This window comes from Trypanosoma cruzi, genomic scaffold (genome assembly GCF_000209065.1).
Source record: "Trypanosoma cruzi strain CL Brener 1047053516785 genomic scaffold, whole genome shotgun sequence".
In the NCBI taxonomy this organism is placed as follows: Eukaryota; Euglenozoa; class Kinetoplastea; order Trypanosomatida; family Trypanosomatidae; genus Trypanosoma; species Trypanosoma cruzi.
The window spans coordinates 166,074-179,783 of NW_001849491.1; the positions used below are offsets into that span (position 1 = coordinate 166,074).

At 51.4% G+C, this 13,710-nt stretch overlaps 3 protein-coding genes across 3 annotated transcripts, besides 18 other annotated features; all 3 read left to right on the forward strand.

The window, feature by feature from the left end:
- Positions 1–4,106: part of a sequence feature (heterozygous, Esmeraldo-like haplotype) that runs on past the window's edge.
- Positions 152–189: a sequence feature (A-rich).
- Positions 346–390: a sequence feature (A-rich).
- Positions 1,989–2,022: a microsatellite.
- Positions 2,298–2,331: a microsatellite.
- Tc00.1047053508347.90 (hypothetical protein, conserved) lies at positions 2,346–8,762 on the forward strand (the record flags this gene model as incomplete). Its single annotated transcript, XM_812386.1, has 1 exon — positions 2,346–8,762. One exon carries the CDS (start codon positions 2,346–2,348, stop codon positions 8,760–8,762), a length of 6,417 nt encoding a protein of 2,138 aa, XP_817479.1.
- Positions 2,416–2,438: a microsatellite.
- Positions 3,820–3,840: a sequence feature (AT_rich).
- Positions 4,107–5,324: a sequence feature (areas merged during assembly that could not be assigned to a particular haplotype. This can correspond to areas where the two haplotypes were merged or to regions with more than two copies in the genome that were merged during assembly.).
- Positions 4,610–4,666: a microsatellite.
- Positions 5,325–6,179: a sequence feature (areas merged during assembly that could not be assigned to a particular haplotype. This can correspond to areas where the two haplotypes were merged or to regions with more than two copies in the genome that were merged during assembly.).
- Positions 6,180–6,245: a sequence feature (haploid, non-Esmeraldo-like haplotype).
- Positions 6,246–13,710: part of a sequence feature (heterozygous, Esmeraldo-like haplotype) that runs on past the window's edge.
- Positions 9,312–11,336, forward strand: Tc00.1047053508347.100 (hypothetical protein, conserved; the record flags this gene model as incomplete). The annotated part of the gene is made up of 1 exon (XM_812387.1): positions 9,312–11,336. One exon carries the CDS (start codon positions 9,312–9,314, stop codon positions 11,334–11,336), a length of 2,025 nt encoding a protein of 674 aa, XP_817480.1.
- Positions 11,644–11,683: a sequence feature (T-rich).
- Positions 11,890–11,909: a microsatellite.
- Tc00.1047053508347.110 (hypothetical protein, conserved) lies at positions 12,087–12,803 on the forward strand (the record flags this gene model as incomplete). Its single annotated transcript, XM_812388.1, has 1 exon — positions 12,087–12,803. The coding sequence occupies one exon, from the start codon at positions 12,087–12,089 to the stop codon at positions 12,801–12,803; it is 717 nt and encodes a 238-aa protein (XP_817481.1).
- Positions 12,968–12,994: a sequence feature (AT_rich).
- Positions 13,107–13,134: a sequence feature (AT_rich).
- Positions 13,335–13,382: a microsatellite.
- Positions 13,532–13,590: a microsatellite.

Consider the following 13,710-nt stretch of genomic DNA (forward strand, 5'->3'; position numbering starts at 1 on the left):
TCTCCCGCCCACACTGCGTCCCTGTCAACATGTCTGGAAGTTCACAGGCGGAGCGTCTCAAGACTGTCAGTGTTTGTGTGTGTGTATATATATGGAGCGTTGCGGCCCGTTTCGCTGCAACGAGGCGAAGAGTGAAGGGCCAAGAGAACGTAAAGAAAGAAAAAAACAAAAGAAAAAACAAAATAAAAAGGCAGCCACAACACCAAAGGGTTGGGATCCAATGGAAGGGGAGACGCATTAAAGGCGTGCACACGGGCGAAGACAATTAACCACAGGCGCTAACGAACTAAAAGCAAGAAGGAAAAAAAAAAAAAAAAAAGAGTGCATGAGCCGCAAGAATAAACGAAAAATAAAGAAAGAGAAAAGCAAGAAGAAAAAAAAAAAAAAAAAGAGGCGAAACAGTTACCCGGCAACGACACCAGAATGCGAGGAATAAACGCATCCATTCGCAGATGAATCATTGATGGCAGTGCGGTGGGGTCTCTTGTTAGTCGACCATTGTCCGTGGAGACGATGGCTGTCAATCAACAAATGATCGCTTAAAAAAAAAAAATTGAGGAGAGAGGGGGGAAAAAAAAGGTGAGGGACGAAGAGGAACTGCTCTCATCATCTACGCTTGCACGAATTCTTGTTGAAACGTTTTTGCACGTCTCTCGCCACCTAATGGTATTTGTAACCAACCGATCCACCTTCTCTAAAACGGCGCAAATGCTTGTTCAGGTGTTTAATATAACCTGCGTTTTTACCGTGACATTTCTCCACTGTCATGCGCTGTCTTCCCCTTCTTCCTGTCTCTATTTGTTTTTTCCCCCTTTTTTTTCCCTTCATTTCCCTCTGCGTTCCCAAAGTATTTGAGGCTACCACTAGCTATATTGAGGCGCCGAGACGAGATGCGAGTCCCTGAGTGCGCACCGTCTGTGACCGCGAGTTTGTTGTCTACACACGCGCTGTACTGGCTTGCGTGCTGCGGCGTTCTGCTGCGCTGCCCGACATGCACCGCTGCCCAGATGTTCATTGTGCATACCCCGCACGCTTCGTACGATGAGGCCGGTGCGACGTGCAGTAGCCCTGGTGGGGGCCCAGTGGAGGCACGCATCCCGGCGATCGAGACGAAATACGTTGTCTTGTTGAGGACTCAGTGTGGACATTGAAGGAATATCATTGTCTTCCTTTCTGGGAGCTGTGACGACTGCGGCCTGTCGCCGCGTGAAATTGTCAACTGTGCGTGGTGCTGGAGGCAGAATTGGAGGAAGCGATGCGATTTGGGCTCTTTCTTTTACCTCTCAGCTCCGAGAGTTTTGGACCGACCGGTGTCTGGCATGTATGGGAATTGGGGCCTCTCCTTCCCGAGCGGTCCTCGTGCCCGTCGGGTTCTTACACTCCGCTAATTTTTGGACGCCTGGGCGAACTCGTTGTACCGGCCTCCTTTCAGGGTGATGCACACGTTGTGCCAGTTCGAGGACCCCACCGTCACTACCGTTGCTGCTGATTCATTTGTCAAGGAAACGTCGACGATGGTTTCTGGCTCATCATTGTTTTTTTCCTTGTCAGACGGGTGGCTGTTTGCGATTGACCGACGCGGCGTGAAGGGCAACTGATGGGCTATTGAGGTCGTGCTATTTATTTTTCGTGGCACACTGACGTCGGTCCTGTCGTACCTTGCCCTGCGACCCGATCCCGAGAAGGAGGAGTAAAATTTCGAAGAGGCTGATGAGCATGAGGAAGATTGGGAGGAGGAAAAGGGAGTTGCACTGAAGCGCTGTTTAGACAGGAATGGACGGCATCAATTTGACTTACTGAGCTTCTGGTGGATATTTTTCACCATGTTGCCGTTGACAGCGATGCTTCTAGAATCTGCATGACAGTATATATATATAATGATGTTGATTTGTTTACGGGGATGCATTTTTTATTACTGGTTGTCTTTTTTTTTTCTTCTCTTTTCACGGTTTTATTTCCAGCTGGTTTTGTTTTAATTAACTTCTTCTTTATTATTATTATTATTATTATTATTATTTTATTTTTTATTTGTGCGTCATGGATTTTGTTGTGAGACGCTGAGGCTTTTTTTTTTTTTTTTTGGCTTCTGGCCGTTGGCGAGGAGGTGTTGTTGTGTGCATTGTTTTTTGTTTGGGTGAAACCGTATGTGATTGCCGTGCCGTGGCGGCGTGAATTTAGGAGGTACCTGTTTTCTTTTGTCTGTGAGCAGGACACCTTTGCTTTAATTGTTCTTTTTTTTTTCTTTGGGAGGCGGTGAAGGGCATTTTTGTTTACCTTTTTTTTTTTAGGGAGCAGCCCACACGCACACACACACACACGCAGGCGCACGCAGGCCTAAGAGGATCATGCCCCTTAGGATGGGTATTGGTCTTGTTGAGCGTCATCGTGGGGACGTTTCAAGGGAACTGCCTGGCCCTGCCGCTGCTGCTGCTGCTGCTAGTGGTGTTTGTGGTGGTGTCATTGACGAGGAGGACAATTACGACGAGGGGCCACGACCGAGTTCTTTTGTGCCGACGCCAGAGCCTCGTGTACCTGCCACGGCTTCCACTGCTGCTTCCGCGTCCTTCTTGCATGCCGGCATGTCCACGTCTCCCCGTTCAACGAGGGCGGAGCGGAACACACTTGGGGGATCGTTGTCCATGTCACCTGTGATGGATGGGGCATCGCTTCGTCGTCAGGTGCGGAGACGGTCCTCCGTCGCTCACGTGCGGCGGCTGGATTTCAGCACGACGGTGATGGATGGTGTGGAGTGGAGCTGGCTTTGTCGGGATGTGCTGCCAACGATGTCGAGCCTGACTTTCTTGGGATTGGCACACGTGGGACTCACAGACAAACGACTCGTGGAACTCATTCGCGAGTGCCATTTAGATTCTGTGAGCCGCAGTACGGCGCTGCCATTATCTTCCTCATCATCACTTTTATCAAGACGGTCAGGGGGTCGTGTGGCGTCAAAGTCTATCATGTTTGGCGATGCGTCTTCTTCCCCAACCTCACGTGAATTTAGTGCTGGAAGAAAGAAACCTGCAAGGGCGTTACCGACGGCTACGGGGGCGCGTGGAAGACGTGAATTGCGTGGACTGAGCGTGTTGGATTTAAGGGGGAATCATCTAACACACCGCAGTGCAGCTCCTCTCGGAAAGCTTCTTCTTTGCGTGGCAGACACCCTGGACGAGCTACACTTATCGGGGAATCCTTTGCAGGACTATGGGCTTCAAATCTTGGGGATTTATTTGGCCAAATTGCGGCTCACGTCCCTGCGTAACGAGCAACACTTTTTCCCACCTTCGCTGGTGCAGCAGTATGCGGCAATTCTCAAAAAGAAGAAGAGAGAGTCTGAACACGAGGTGAGGATGCGGCACGGTGTACTTCAGGGACCAACCCACACCACGACGGACGAGTGGCTGCGTGGGGAGAATGGAGGACGAAACACGAAGGAAGAAGAAGATGATGCCTGCGGTGAGGCGCAAATTCATTTGGGAATTTCATTCCTGGACCTGCGAGATTGTCAGGGCTCCGCACGGGGAATTTCGGAGGTGCTCGCTGGTGCCAGTCGTGCCCACAGATTGGAAACCATTCTGTTAGCAGGCAATGGGGCCTTAGCAGCAGCGCTTATTTCTCCCAAATCAACATGTACGGATAGAGAGATGTCACCGCCGGCAACAGGAAACAGAGGTGAGGGGCTTTCAGAGACAAACCCGTCGCCTACAGCGAATCGATTCTCTAGTTTTCAAGAACTCCAATACCCATGCGCGTTATCAGCTGTAAACCTCTGCAGGGTACCATTATCGATCATGTGTACACCCATTGGCTGCCGCGAACTTTTTTTAAATATATTTTTTTGTTGCCCTAAATTGATCCTGTTGGATGTCTCACGGAGCCTTGACTTTTCGAAACTGCCAACTTCGCTGCTGCAGCAGGTCCTGATGGATGGGAGAGAACCTTCGAGTGACCCACGTACCTATTGGCGCCTGCAGCGGGAGTTGGAGGGGGTGGCGGAGTTTACGCTAGATGCAGTGATGATTGGTCGCCAATCGTGCGTGGGAAGCATTCTTTGTGAATTGGTCGCACATGCGGCATTTAACGCACAGCGACGGCAAACTGTGGCTCCTTCCGCATTTTGTTACTTGAAGGAGTTGTACCTAAATGGTACGGGAGTTACTGACGTGGCGGTGCGAGGTTTGGCGATTGCCGTATCCTCTTCGGGGTCGACGGGCGTTCTTTCTAGCCTCACGGTGCTTGACATGGCGGATAACCTCCTGACAGTTAATGGCTGTTTGCAGGTTATGCATGCCTTTATCCTTGATTGGCCAGTGACCCCTTCTGTGTTGTCAACCCTGGCGATTCAGGGAAATGCTGGGATTTATCATGATGATAATGACACCATTCTGCTGCTTCAGCAGGTTGCCGAGGCTGCTGTGCAGAAGCGGTGTGAAGAAAGACAACGGCGTGATCCTGTCGACGGAAAGAGATTCCCATCGCCGCTGAGCATTTATCTCGGTGCTGTGCATGCAGCAACCTTCAGCATCTCAAGCGGCGGGGAGACGGTCTCGACTGGGTTGCCACGCACACATACCACCCGTTCTTCGTGGCGACCTGAAGGGGACAACATAGCAGCAGCAGCAGCAGCAGCAGCAGCAGCAGCAGCAGCAGCAGCAGCAGCAGCAGCGGAAGAAAAGGAAGCCGTGAAAATGGGGAGGAAACGGGAGCAAGGCGAGGTGTTGGCGGTAAATGAGAGTGATTTCGATAGGGAATTCCCGGCGTTTCAGCTCGGAGAAGTTGGACCAGCGCCGTCTCCACAGAAGGCGGTGAGGCCGTTGATGGAGGGACCAGTGGGTACTTCGTTCATTTCCCCACTTGGCGCACAAATGGCGGCCCCCTGCGATGTCAGCTCTATCCCACCCGGAGAGACCCCGCGGCGGTTTCTCTTCTCCATGCCGTCGACACCATCGATGCCGCAGCGCACGGCGGATCGGTTACATCCACCCGATCAACAGAACAGGCCACCGCTGCGACAAGAAATCAAAGAGGGAGGGCAGCGGCGTAGGAGTTTCCCCATTTTGTCGCCATTGGTTGTAGATGATAGTTCGTTTATTGCCGGAGGATCCACCACGGAATTCATCGCGGGAGAGATGCAGCGTGGTTCAGTCTTTAATATCCAGCCGCCAACAGGGGTTTCCTCAGCGAGTAGAGGAGCCGGTGTTGTGCCTCGTTTGACGTTAGCAAAAGGAGATGACCGGCGGGCAATGGACGTCGCGACCGCCACACATGGGCGTTACTGCAACGGTGGACGCGGGATAACACCACCGTCATCCAGAACAAATGATCATCCTGTGCTACAAGACAGACAGAATGGTGTGCAGAGAGAAACATCATTCACGTTGGTTTCTTCTCCCAATTCCAAGGCGTTTAAATTTGGCTGTCTCTTTGCCTCCATGGACGTTAGCAGGGGTCGCGACAGCAACGTGGAGGAGGGGAATGCTTTGACCAGATCTCGTGTTAGCAGGGAGGAAATTAACAATTATAATGGTGGTGGTATTGGTGAAACTGATGCTGGGGAGAAGGGAGCACGTGTATTGCCTGAAACCGCGAAAGTTTTTACTTTGCACGGAGATAAAATCCTGGGGCTGAAGGAAGCTGAGGATGGTGCGTCACCAGTAGTGGTGTCGTATGGTGACGGTGCTGTTGGGCGTGAGAGGCAGACAGCATCAAAAGTAGAGGTCACAAGCAGCGCTGTGGACGGGAAATGGAGGATGAACACTGCCGCGAGGCTCGGTCGCTTGCAGAAACAATTTTTGAGTGAGCCTCTGGATGAGTCGGACCGTCCAGTGATGATGATGGCATCAACAGCTCATTTGCGCTCGGATGAAACCAACACGGATGGTTCTACCGCTGTTGCCACTGCCAGCAAAGATGCCACTGTGATGAAACCGGAGCCAATCCAAGATTTACTGTTGCAGAAAAATGGAATAGGGGAGGAGAACATGCGGTCCGACCCTGTGATACCAGCATTGGGTAACCCCGATGACATGGAGACGGCATCTTTGAGACCGATAAGAGGACGTCGTGAGAAGAGCTTTGTCATGTCCTATTACCACCCCATGGGGCACATACTCTGTCGTGGCTGGCGCCTACTGTATCGCAACGATCCAGTTGGCGAAGATGCCCGGGCATGTGTTGAGCGTGATGTGTGGACGCTTCTGCAGCCACTGGATACAGAACAGGGAAGCGCGGTGTTGAGTTCCGTATCGTTTGTTGTGCCATCGGCGGAAGACATGGATAACGATGCGGAGTACGGCATCACAAGACTAAAAATTGTCTCCAATGAGCGTCGCTCCGTGCTAGCAGAACGGTTACAGCATAACGCAAACATGGAAAATGGGATAATTGCCTTTCCGAGGCTTATTGCGGCAATTCGGCGAGCCGAGGAGGACACTGTGGATGTGGTTGCAGCCATGCTTGACGCGGCTCATGGTAGACTTCCTCCAGAATACGTGGGATGCACCGCGGAGGAATTGGTGCACGGGCGGCACGGTAACGAGGACGAGTTAATGGCTGAACTTGGAGCGGCCATTGCTGCCGGCAGCAGCGGTGGCAGCGGTGAGGCATCACAGGCGTCATTCAATGAGGAGGAATATGCGGCGGACCAACTGCTTTCCTTCTCCAGCACCGTTGATGCCCTTCCTCTCGCTGAGGAGCCCGTTGAGGGAATCGCGGAGGATTCGCAGTTGCTTCAGTCGCAGAAACAAACAACGGAATTGAGGGAGAAATCCGAAGAGGCAGAGGAGGAGGCAATAATGCCGAGTGCCGCCTTAACTCATGAATCCCCTTTATTTAAATTGGCTGATAGGCCGCAGGCAACTTCAGTGAGCGCAGAGGAACCGCCGGCAGAAACACCGGAAACGGCTTCTCCTGCGGGAATCACGGTGCAGCTTGACACGGGGCCAGCGACCAGCGCTAATGCTGCATCAGCAACAACTGTGGGGGTGGATGAGGCGATGAATCAACCGGCGCGGAGTGTGGTTGGCCGAATGAAGACATTTTTGTTTTCTTTTCCGCATCGTGAAGGTCACTGCCTGTGCCGAGGCTGGCGTCTCTTGCATCGTCCAGACTCTGTTGGCGAAGAGGCACGACGGCTACTGGAGGCGGATGTGTTGTCGTTCCTGCGGCCAGCAACTGAGAAGGAACAAAAGAACGCCGATAACGATACCAGAAATTTTTCTGGTGATGTTTATGATGATGCGTCTGCAATGAAGGCTGTCGAGTCGGTGTCCTTTACGTGGGAAGGGTCTTCGTCGTCTACTATGCAGCTACAGGTGGTGACCAGCGAGCGTCGCGCCGTCATTTCACAACGAATACAGCAAAACGTCGTTGGGGATGAGGGGATGTTGCCACGCTTTTTGGAGCTTCTTCGCAGCAACGCAAATTACGACACCATTCATGCCGTGGAAACGTATTTGCAGCGACAGGCCTCGGTGGATTTACGGGAGCGCATTGCCAACCGTTACCGTTCCATCGGGACGCTAGTCCATTACTATCACGGCGATGAGGCCGCTATGTTAGTGGAGATTGGTGCGGCAAGTATGGTTGATGTGGAGGCCACTGTCGCTCCTGCAGCTGCTGATTCTGCTGCTGTTATGTCGATACCGTCGCGGGGAATCCTTGAGGGTGAGTCTGAACGCGGCGCCAAAGAGGTGATGGCGACGGGAGACGGTGAGGAAGCACACCGGCTGCTGGAATGCGGGGATGGGGTTCAGGGGCTAAATGAATCACCGCTGCATTTGCAGGAGACGTTGATGGGGATTCACAGCAAAGAGGATGCTGTGGAGAAAAAAGACCACCACACGGCAGAAAACACGCTCTTGTCCCGCCGTTCCCCCCTTTCCTTTCTGACTCTTTCGACGCCCATTCAACGCGAGGGAGATGGACGCAGCGTAGAGTTGACACCACACGGGGGTAAGAGTGGCAGCAGCCAACGCATTCACAACAGTGTCGCCAACAAGGGCGAGAAGACGGTCACGAAGAATGAGGATGTCAGCAGTCCTGCAGCACACATACAGGAGGCCTTTGCGGAGAGAGTCCGTCGTTTACAATATCTAGCATACAGTGCGATGGCCAAGGGTGCGATTTTATTGGATAAGCGCCAGAGGCACAAGCTGCGCATCTGTAAGGGAAAATGGGGCCGACAGCCCGTCACGATTGCTGTGGAGTGGGATGTATTTCTTGTGGTATATTTTTTGAGGGGCACGAGATTTGGCATGAAGTCGCACAAGACCCTCGTGTTGGTGCACCCTGTGGCCTCTGGGGTGCGGTGCTGTGTTGATGTTGACAACAACGTTGGAGGCCGTGTGCATGCGATACGCATCCGATTAGAGCGTTCACATTCCCCGGATGAGTTGGGAGTGCCCTTGCAGGAAATAGAAGAAAGGCTGCATGCGGTGTCGATGCTCAATTCTCGCTCGAGGTCTATGGCATCTTCACATGCCAGTTTGATACCAATGCAGAGTGTGACAAACATGAGTATTGGAAGTAAATCGTCGTCTGTTGACACCGTCGATTCTGTGCTGTCGGCGCCAAGCACGGAGCGGCTCCTGCAGCGATCCGTGTCTTTTCAAGTGACTGTGAGTGATACGAAAAAGGCCCGTGAGGCGGTTGCCGCGATTCGCGGCGTGGTGCAGCATGCAGTGAACATGATACAGCAGACGATCTCCGAGCAGGATCGCCATGCCGTGGCCCGCCCACTTCCTGCAACGCGGACAAATTAGAAGAGATGAGGTGCAAATATCTTCATATATTATACGCACACACACATGCCTACCGAAATGCGTACATGCCCAATTCACGTATGAACGTGTGTGTGTGTGTGGCTGTATTACACTTTATTCCTGGCGCCACTGCGGCTTTTCTCATGTTTTTTGTATTTGTTTATAGCGAGCAACGTGGAATAAGCGCTTTTGATGCAGTCCGTCCGTGTGGGATGATCCACGCCTCCAAGAAAACGAGGAAGCGACAAAAAACAAAAACGAAAGAAATGAAGAGCGGACGGCTTTGTTCCTGGTTTTTTGTTTTCTTTTTTTCTTTTTTTCCCCTGCTGGTTCTCCTCTTTCTTTAAACCTCTTTTCTTCCGTGGTGGCCACGCCCTCGATGCCACATCTCTATTCGCCACTTTTCACGTTTGATCTCCACGCCGGCACGGCGTGTTTCCTCCCGTTTTTTTTTTTTTTTTTTGTTTCTCATTTCTGTGCGCTGCCGTCTCACTTTGACGCTCTTCACATCCCTTTCCCAACGTCACACACACCGAGAGAGAAAGATAAATGTACAAGAAGGCCCTTCACTCTTTCTTCCTGAAGGTTCACCCGGATTTTTTTCACCACAACCGCAGCCAACAGCTGGTGAACGAGAACTCCGTGGCACGCCTCAATGAGTTGCTGAGTTGGGCCAAGGCGTTTAAGAGCGGCACGCTACGCCCGCCCCCGGCGACATCCATCACGTTGGCCTTCTACACGAAACCCGACGACAGTGGGGTGGGTGAGGATGCACCAGGAGGCAACCAGCAAAGGGCGGCGCCATCCTCCTCCTTCTCCCAAGGCGGGTTTGAGGCAGGGACATCGTCGTCGCCGTTTCTTATTGAGTCCACGTTTGAGCTGGCAGACAACTTCACTCCGGACGACGCCCATCGGGGCTCGGTGGAACGATCCGTCAACAAGTTCCTGCGGGACCTGCTGCGGCGGGCAGCATGCATCGACGGCATCACAGAGTCCATCTCCAGCGCAGAGGACGCGACGGCGGAGCGTGCGGAGGCAAGACCACTGCGGCGGCGCCCCGGTCCACATCGACGCAAGGTGGAGAAGCCTAAGTCCCTTTTGGATGAGGCGACAGAGAGCATGACGTTGCAGTGGAGCATCACCCCGGCACCAACGTTGGATGAACTGATGGAGGCGGATCAAATTCTCTTTGCACGTGAACTGTCCCCTTTGCAATCCGCCTCTGCACTTCACACGCTGCGCCAACATCTTGGGGAGCTTCGGTACCCGGCATGGGAGTCTATGCCACTGATCATATCGAACGAATTCAACATTGGCGAGGTCGCAGGGACTTTAACGATTCCATGGGACTTCACCCCTTTACAGTTTCTTGCCTTTCTTGCACGGAACGATAAGGCCATCCTACATTGCCGTGAGGCCGCTATGCGTTTTGCGAATACGATGGAACAACTCATTTCCGAAATTAGTCACGAACTTGACTTGGACGATATTTTGATATCTTGTAGCCATAAGGATGCCATTTTGGTGTTGCAACTGCTGCAGCGCAACAAGGAACTTCTTCGTGGCTATGGTTTAACTGATCTCACACTGGAAATTGGGACACGGCATGCCATGCGGGCCAATGGTGTGGTGATCATCAGTTGCGAACTCACCGCCGAGGAGCTGCGCCCATGGCTAAAGAAGTTACAGCCCAAGCTTGCCTTACATAAACGCCTTTACCGGATCTCAAAGCAACTATTAGAGGCGACAATGTGGCATTTAAAGGAATTTCGAACGATGGCTGAACCGGGCGGCATTGACGCTTTTAATAACGACTACACATATGCCCAAAGGCTGGAATGGGCGAAGGAATTGTTTCGCATCGGTTCATCGTTGGCCCCATGGGACTGGAAGGAAATCACATTTGTACTTGCCCCTGATGTGGATGTTGACTGGGCGAAAGGGCTCATTGCTCTCCCCTATAATTTTAATGGGGATGCCTTTGTACGTTACGTTGAGGAGGTTCAGCACGAGGCCAAGAGACGCAAGCGGGAGGAACTTCTAGAGGACGATGCGATGCGACGTCAGGGGGCTGAAGACAAGCGGCAGCAGGAGCATGACGAGGAGTTGATGATTCAAACCGACGAAAATAAAGAGAGCGGAGAAAAGTTATCTCAGGATTACTTGCGTGACATGTACAGGCGGACCAGTCCACATATGGAGGAATACCTGGCGTCTAGTAGTCACCGCGTGGACACGCTGTCGGTGGAGCGGCCACTCTCACACGCCGTGACGTTTAACTCCGACGCCGAGGCCGAAGACCAGCTGAAGTGGGAAGGGTTCTATGCGGATCCATACGTGGACCAAGTGCCTACAGGCGATCTGGACGACGTTGCCCACACGTTCATGCTAACAAACCGCTGGCACCGCGAGGAGGCGGCGAAGAAAATGCTCGAACAGCTGCGCGACAGTTACGGGAAGAAAAGCCGTCGATTCGATTATCAGAAGATGGGCGATGTGCTGGAAATTAACAACGCCAAAGTTCAGCCAAAGGGATTTCCAACGATTCCGAGGGGATTAAGACCAGCCCAGTAGAAGAGGAAGAACCACACCGGGTATATACAATACATATATATACATATCTGCGAGGCGATGGAAGAAACTGCAGTGAGTGACTGGTAAATAACAACCAAAAAAAAGGAGGGGGGGGGAGAAGGGTGCGGGTGGTGGAGAGAAGAAAGCCATGACTTGGGACCTTTTCTCGTTTTAGTTCTGCGTGTGTGTGTGTTTGTGTGTGGAGAGGGCCATGCAGAAGTTTCATGAAATGCAACCTGGCCGACGCCTGAGGGGTGGTCAAAGCGTCGCTTGCACCACATGTTCTGATGGCATCTTTTGGTTATAATTTCCTTTTTTTTTTATTTCCTTCTTTTTTTTTCTTTTTTAGGGCAGAAAGCTGAAGCGAAACAGCAACAAGAAGAACAAAACAGAATGGGCCGGAATCCATTTTTGAACGCAGTTTGCCAGCGCCCTTAGCGGAACCGTGTTACCCCGCCGACGGGATTTCCACCGTGTCGGCTGCATTGGGTGTCAAAGGTCCGCGAGATTGTCTGCTCCTTCCCTTTTTTTTTTTTTTCTCTCTCTCTCTCTCTGTGTGTGTGTGTGTGTGTGCTTTGCCCTTTTTCGCATTGTAATTTTGTTTACATGCGTCCTTTTTTTTCTTTATGTTGCGTGTGTAGGCGCTGCACACGGCAGCAGTTGGAGTGAGAAGGGAGCATAGCGATTAAAAGGGTGGAAAGAAAGAGGAGACACGAAGAAAAAAAAAAAAAAAAGGTAGAAAACGAGTATATGCCGGAAACGGAATACCCGACATGGGCCATTGCAGCTGTGGCGGTATTTGGCCGTCACACTACCCCGCTGTTCATACGCACCTTCACCTCTCCGCGGGAGGTACTTGAGCACCCGGATGCCGCCACGTGCGCAAACCTTTATGCTGGTGAGGAGGATGTTGTGCGTCTACATTTTCTTTTGTTTTCCTCGCTGGATCGATGCGATGACATTTTACGTGAGCGGCGAAAGCAACAACAGCTGGAAAAGGGGAGTTCTATTGCTTCTCGACAAGGCCCCGGTAGTCTCAGGACGGTGGTTGGGGTATCTGCGGGTGCGGATGTTCGTTTTCTTGGCAGGCTCCTGCGAAATCACAAGTTTACTTCGTACGGTTTCCAGTCCGCCTCCGGTATACGGACGATCTTGGCGATAGTGGGCGACATCCCACTGGACGCGGTTTTGCCGCTTTGCCGCTCAACTTACGAGGCGGCATCGGCGGCGCTCTGCAATCCCTTTCGAACCCCACGCATGCACGCGCATCTGCTGCAGTCGTGGTCCAAGTCGGGATCGCAAGAACCAACTATTCTTCCAGCAGAATACACGGAAAATTTGAGAGCTGCGCCGACGCCAGAGAGAGTGGCGGAGGAACCCTCACTGGCGTATTCGCACGGGTTTAGGGAGCAGATACGGACGATAATTGAGCCATTCACGGTAACGGCACGCAGTGCTCTGGTCTGATTTCTAGCCGGTCTCTTGTTTCTCTTATATATATATATATATGTATGTGTGTTTTATATACGTTTTTTTCTGGCGCTGCTCGCCTTTCTTTTCCCTCTTTGCATCTCCTTCTCTCTCTCTCTCTGTGTGTGTGTGCGTGTGGATTTTTTCTTTTTTTCATTCTCTTTTTTTATTTTTTATTTTATTATTATCGGTTGTGGAATTTGTGGCGCCCTGCAGGTTTGGTGGCCGTATATTCAAGGAGCCTTGTCTGCAGCGGGTCCACCAGCACCTGTAAAGGCGGAGGGCGCACTTCACATATCCATATATTTATTTATTTATTTATATTTTAGGGCAGGAGGGGAAAAGCAAAGGAGGAACAGCGAGGGGAATTCTTAAAAAAAATTTTTTTTTTCCCCTTTCTTCCGTGTTTGTTTCTTTTTTTCTTGCGTTGCTAGAACGAAGGGTGAGTTGCCGGACGGGAGGAAAAAAAAGAGTGGAAAAAAAAAAAAAAAAGAAGACCGACGGCATCGTGAGGGGAAGCGAGGCGACAAAAAAAAATAAAAAAAAACAAACAAAACAACAACAAAAAAAGAAAAACAGGCGGCTTGTGGGCCTTTGAGTGGGGAGGGGGAAAAAAGACTTCACCCGGCCATCGTCGAGTGAACACACAAACACAAGAATAGAGAAGACACACACACACAAAAAGGGAAAAAACAACAGAAAAGGGAGGGGAGAGAGGCAAGAGGTACATACACACATATATATATATATATACACATCTATATATATATATATATATATATATTGTAACACCTAGTGACCAACCCACTTATTTATTTATTTGTTGTTTTGCACAGAGTGAGAGGAGGAAAGGGGTCGTACGGACACAAGTCATTAAGAAGAAAAACCCACAACGAGAGGCAGA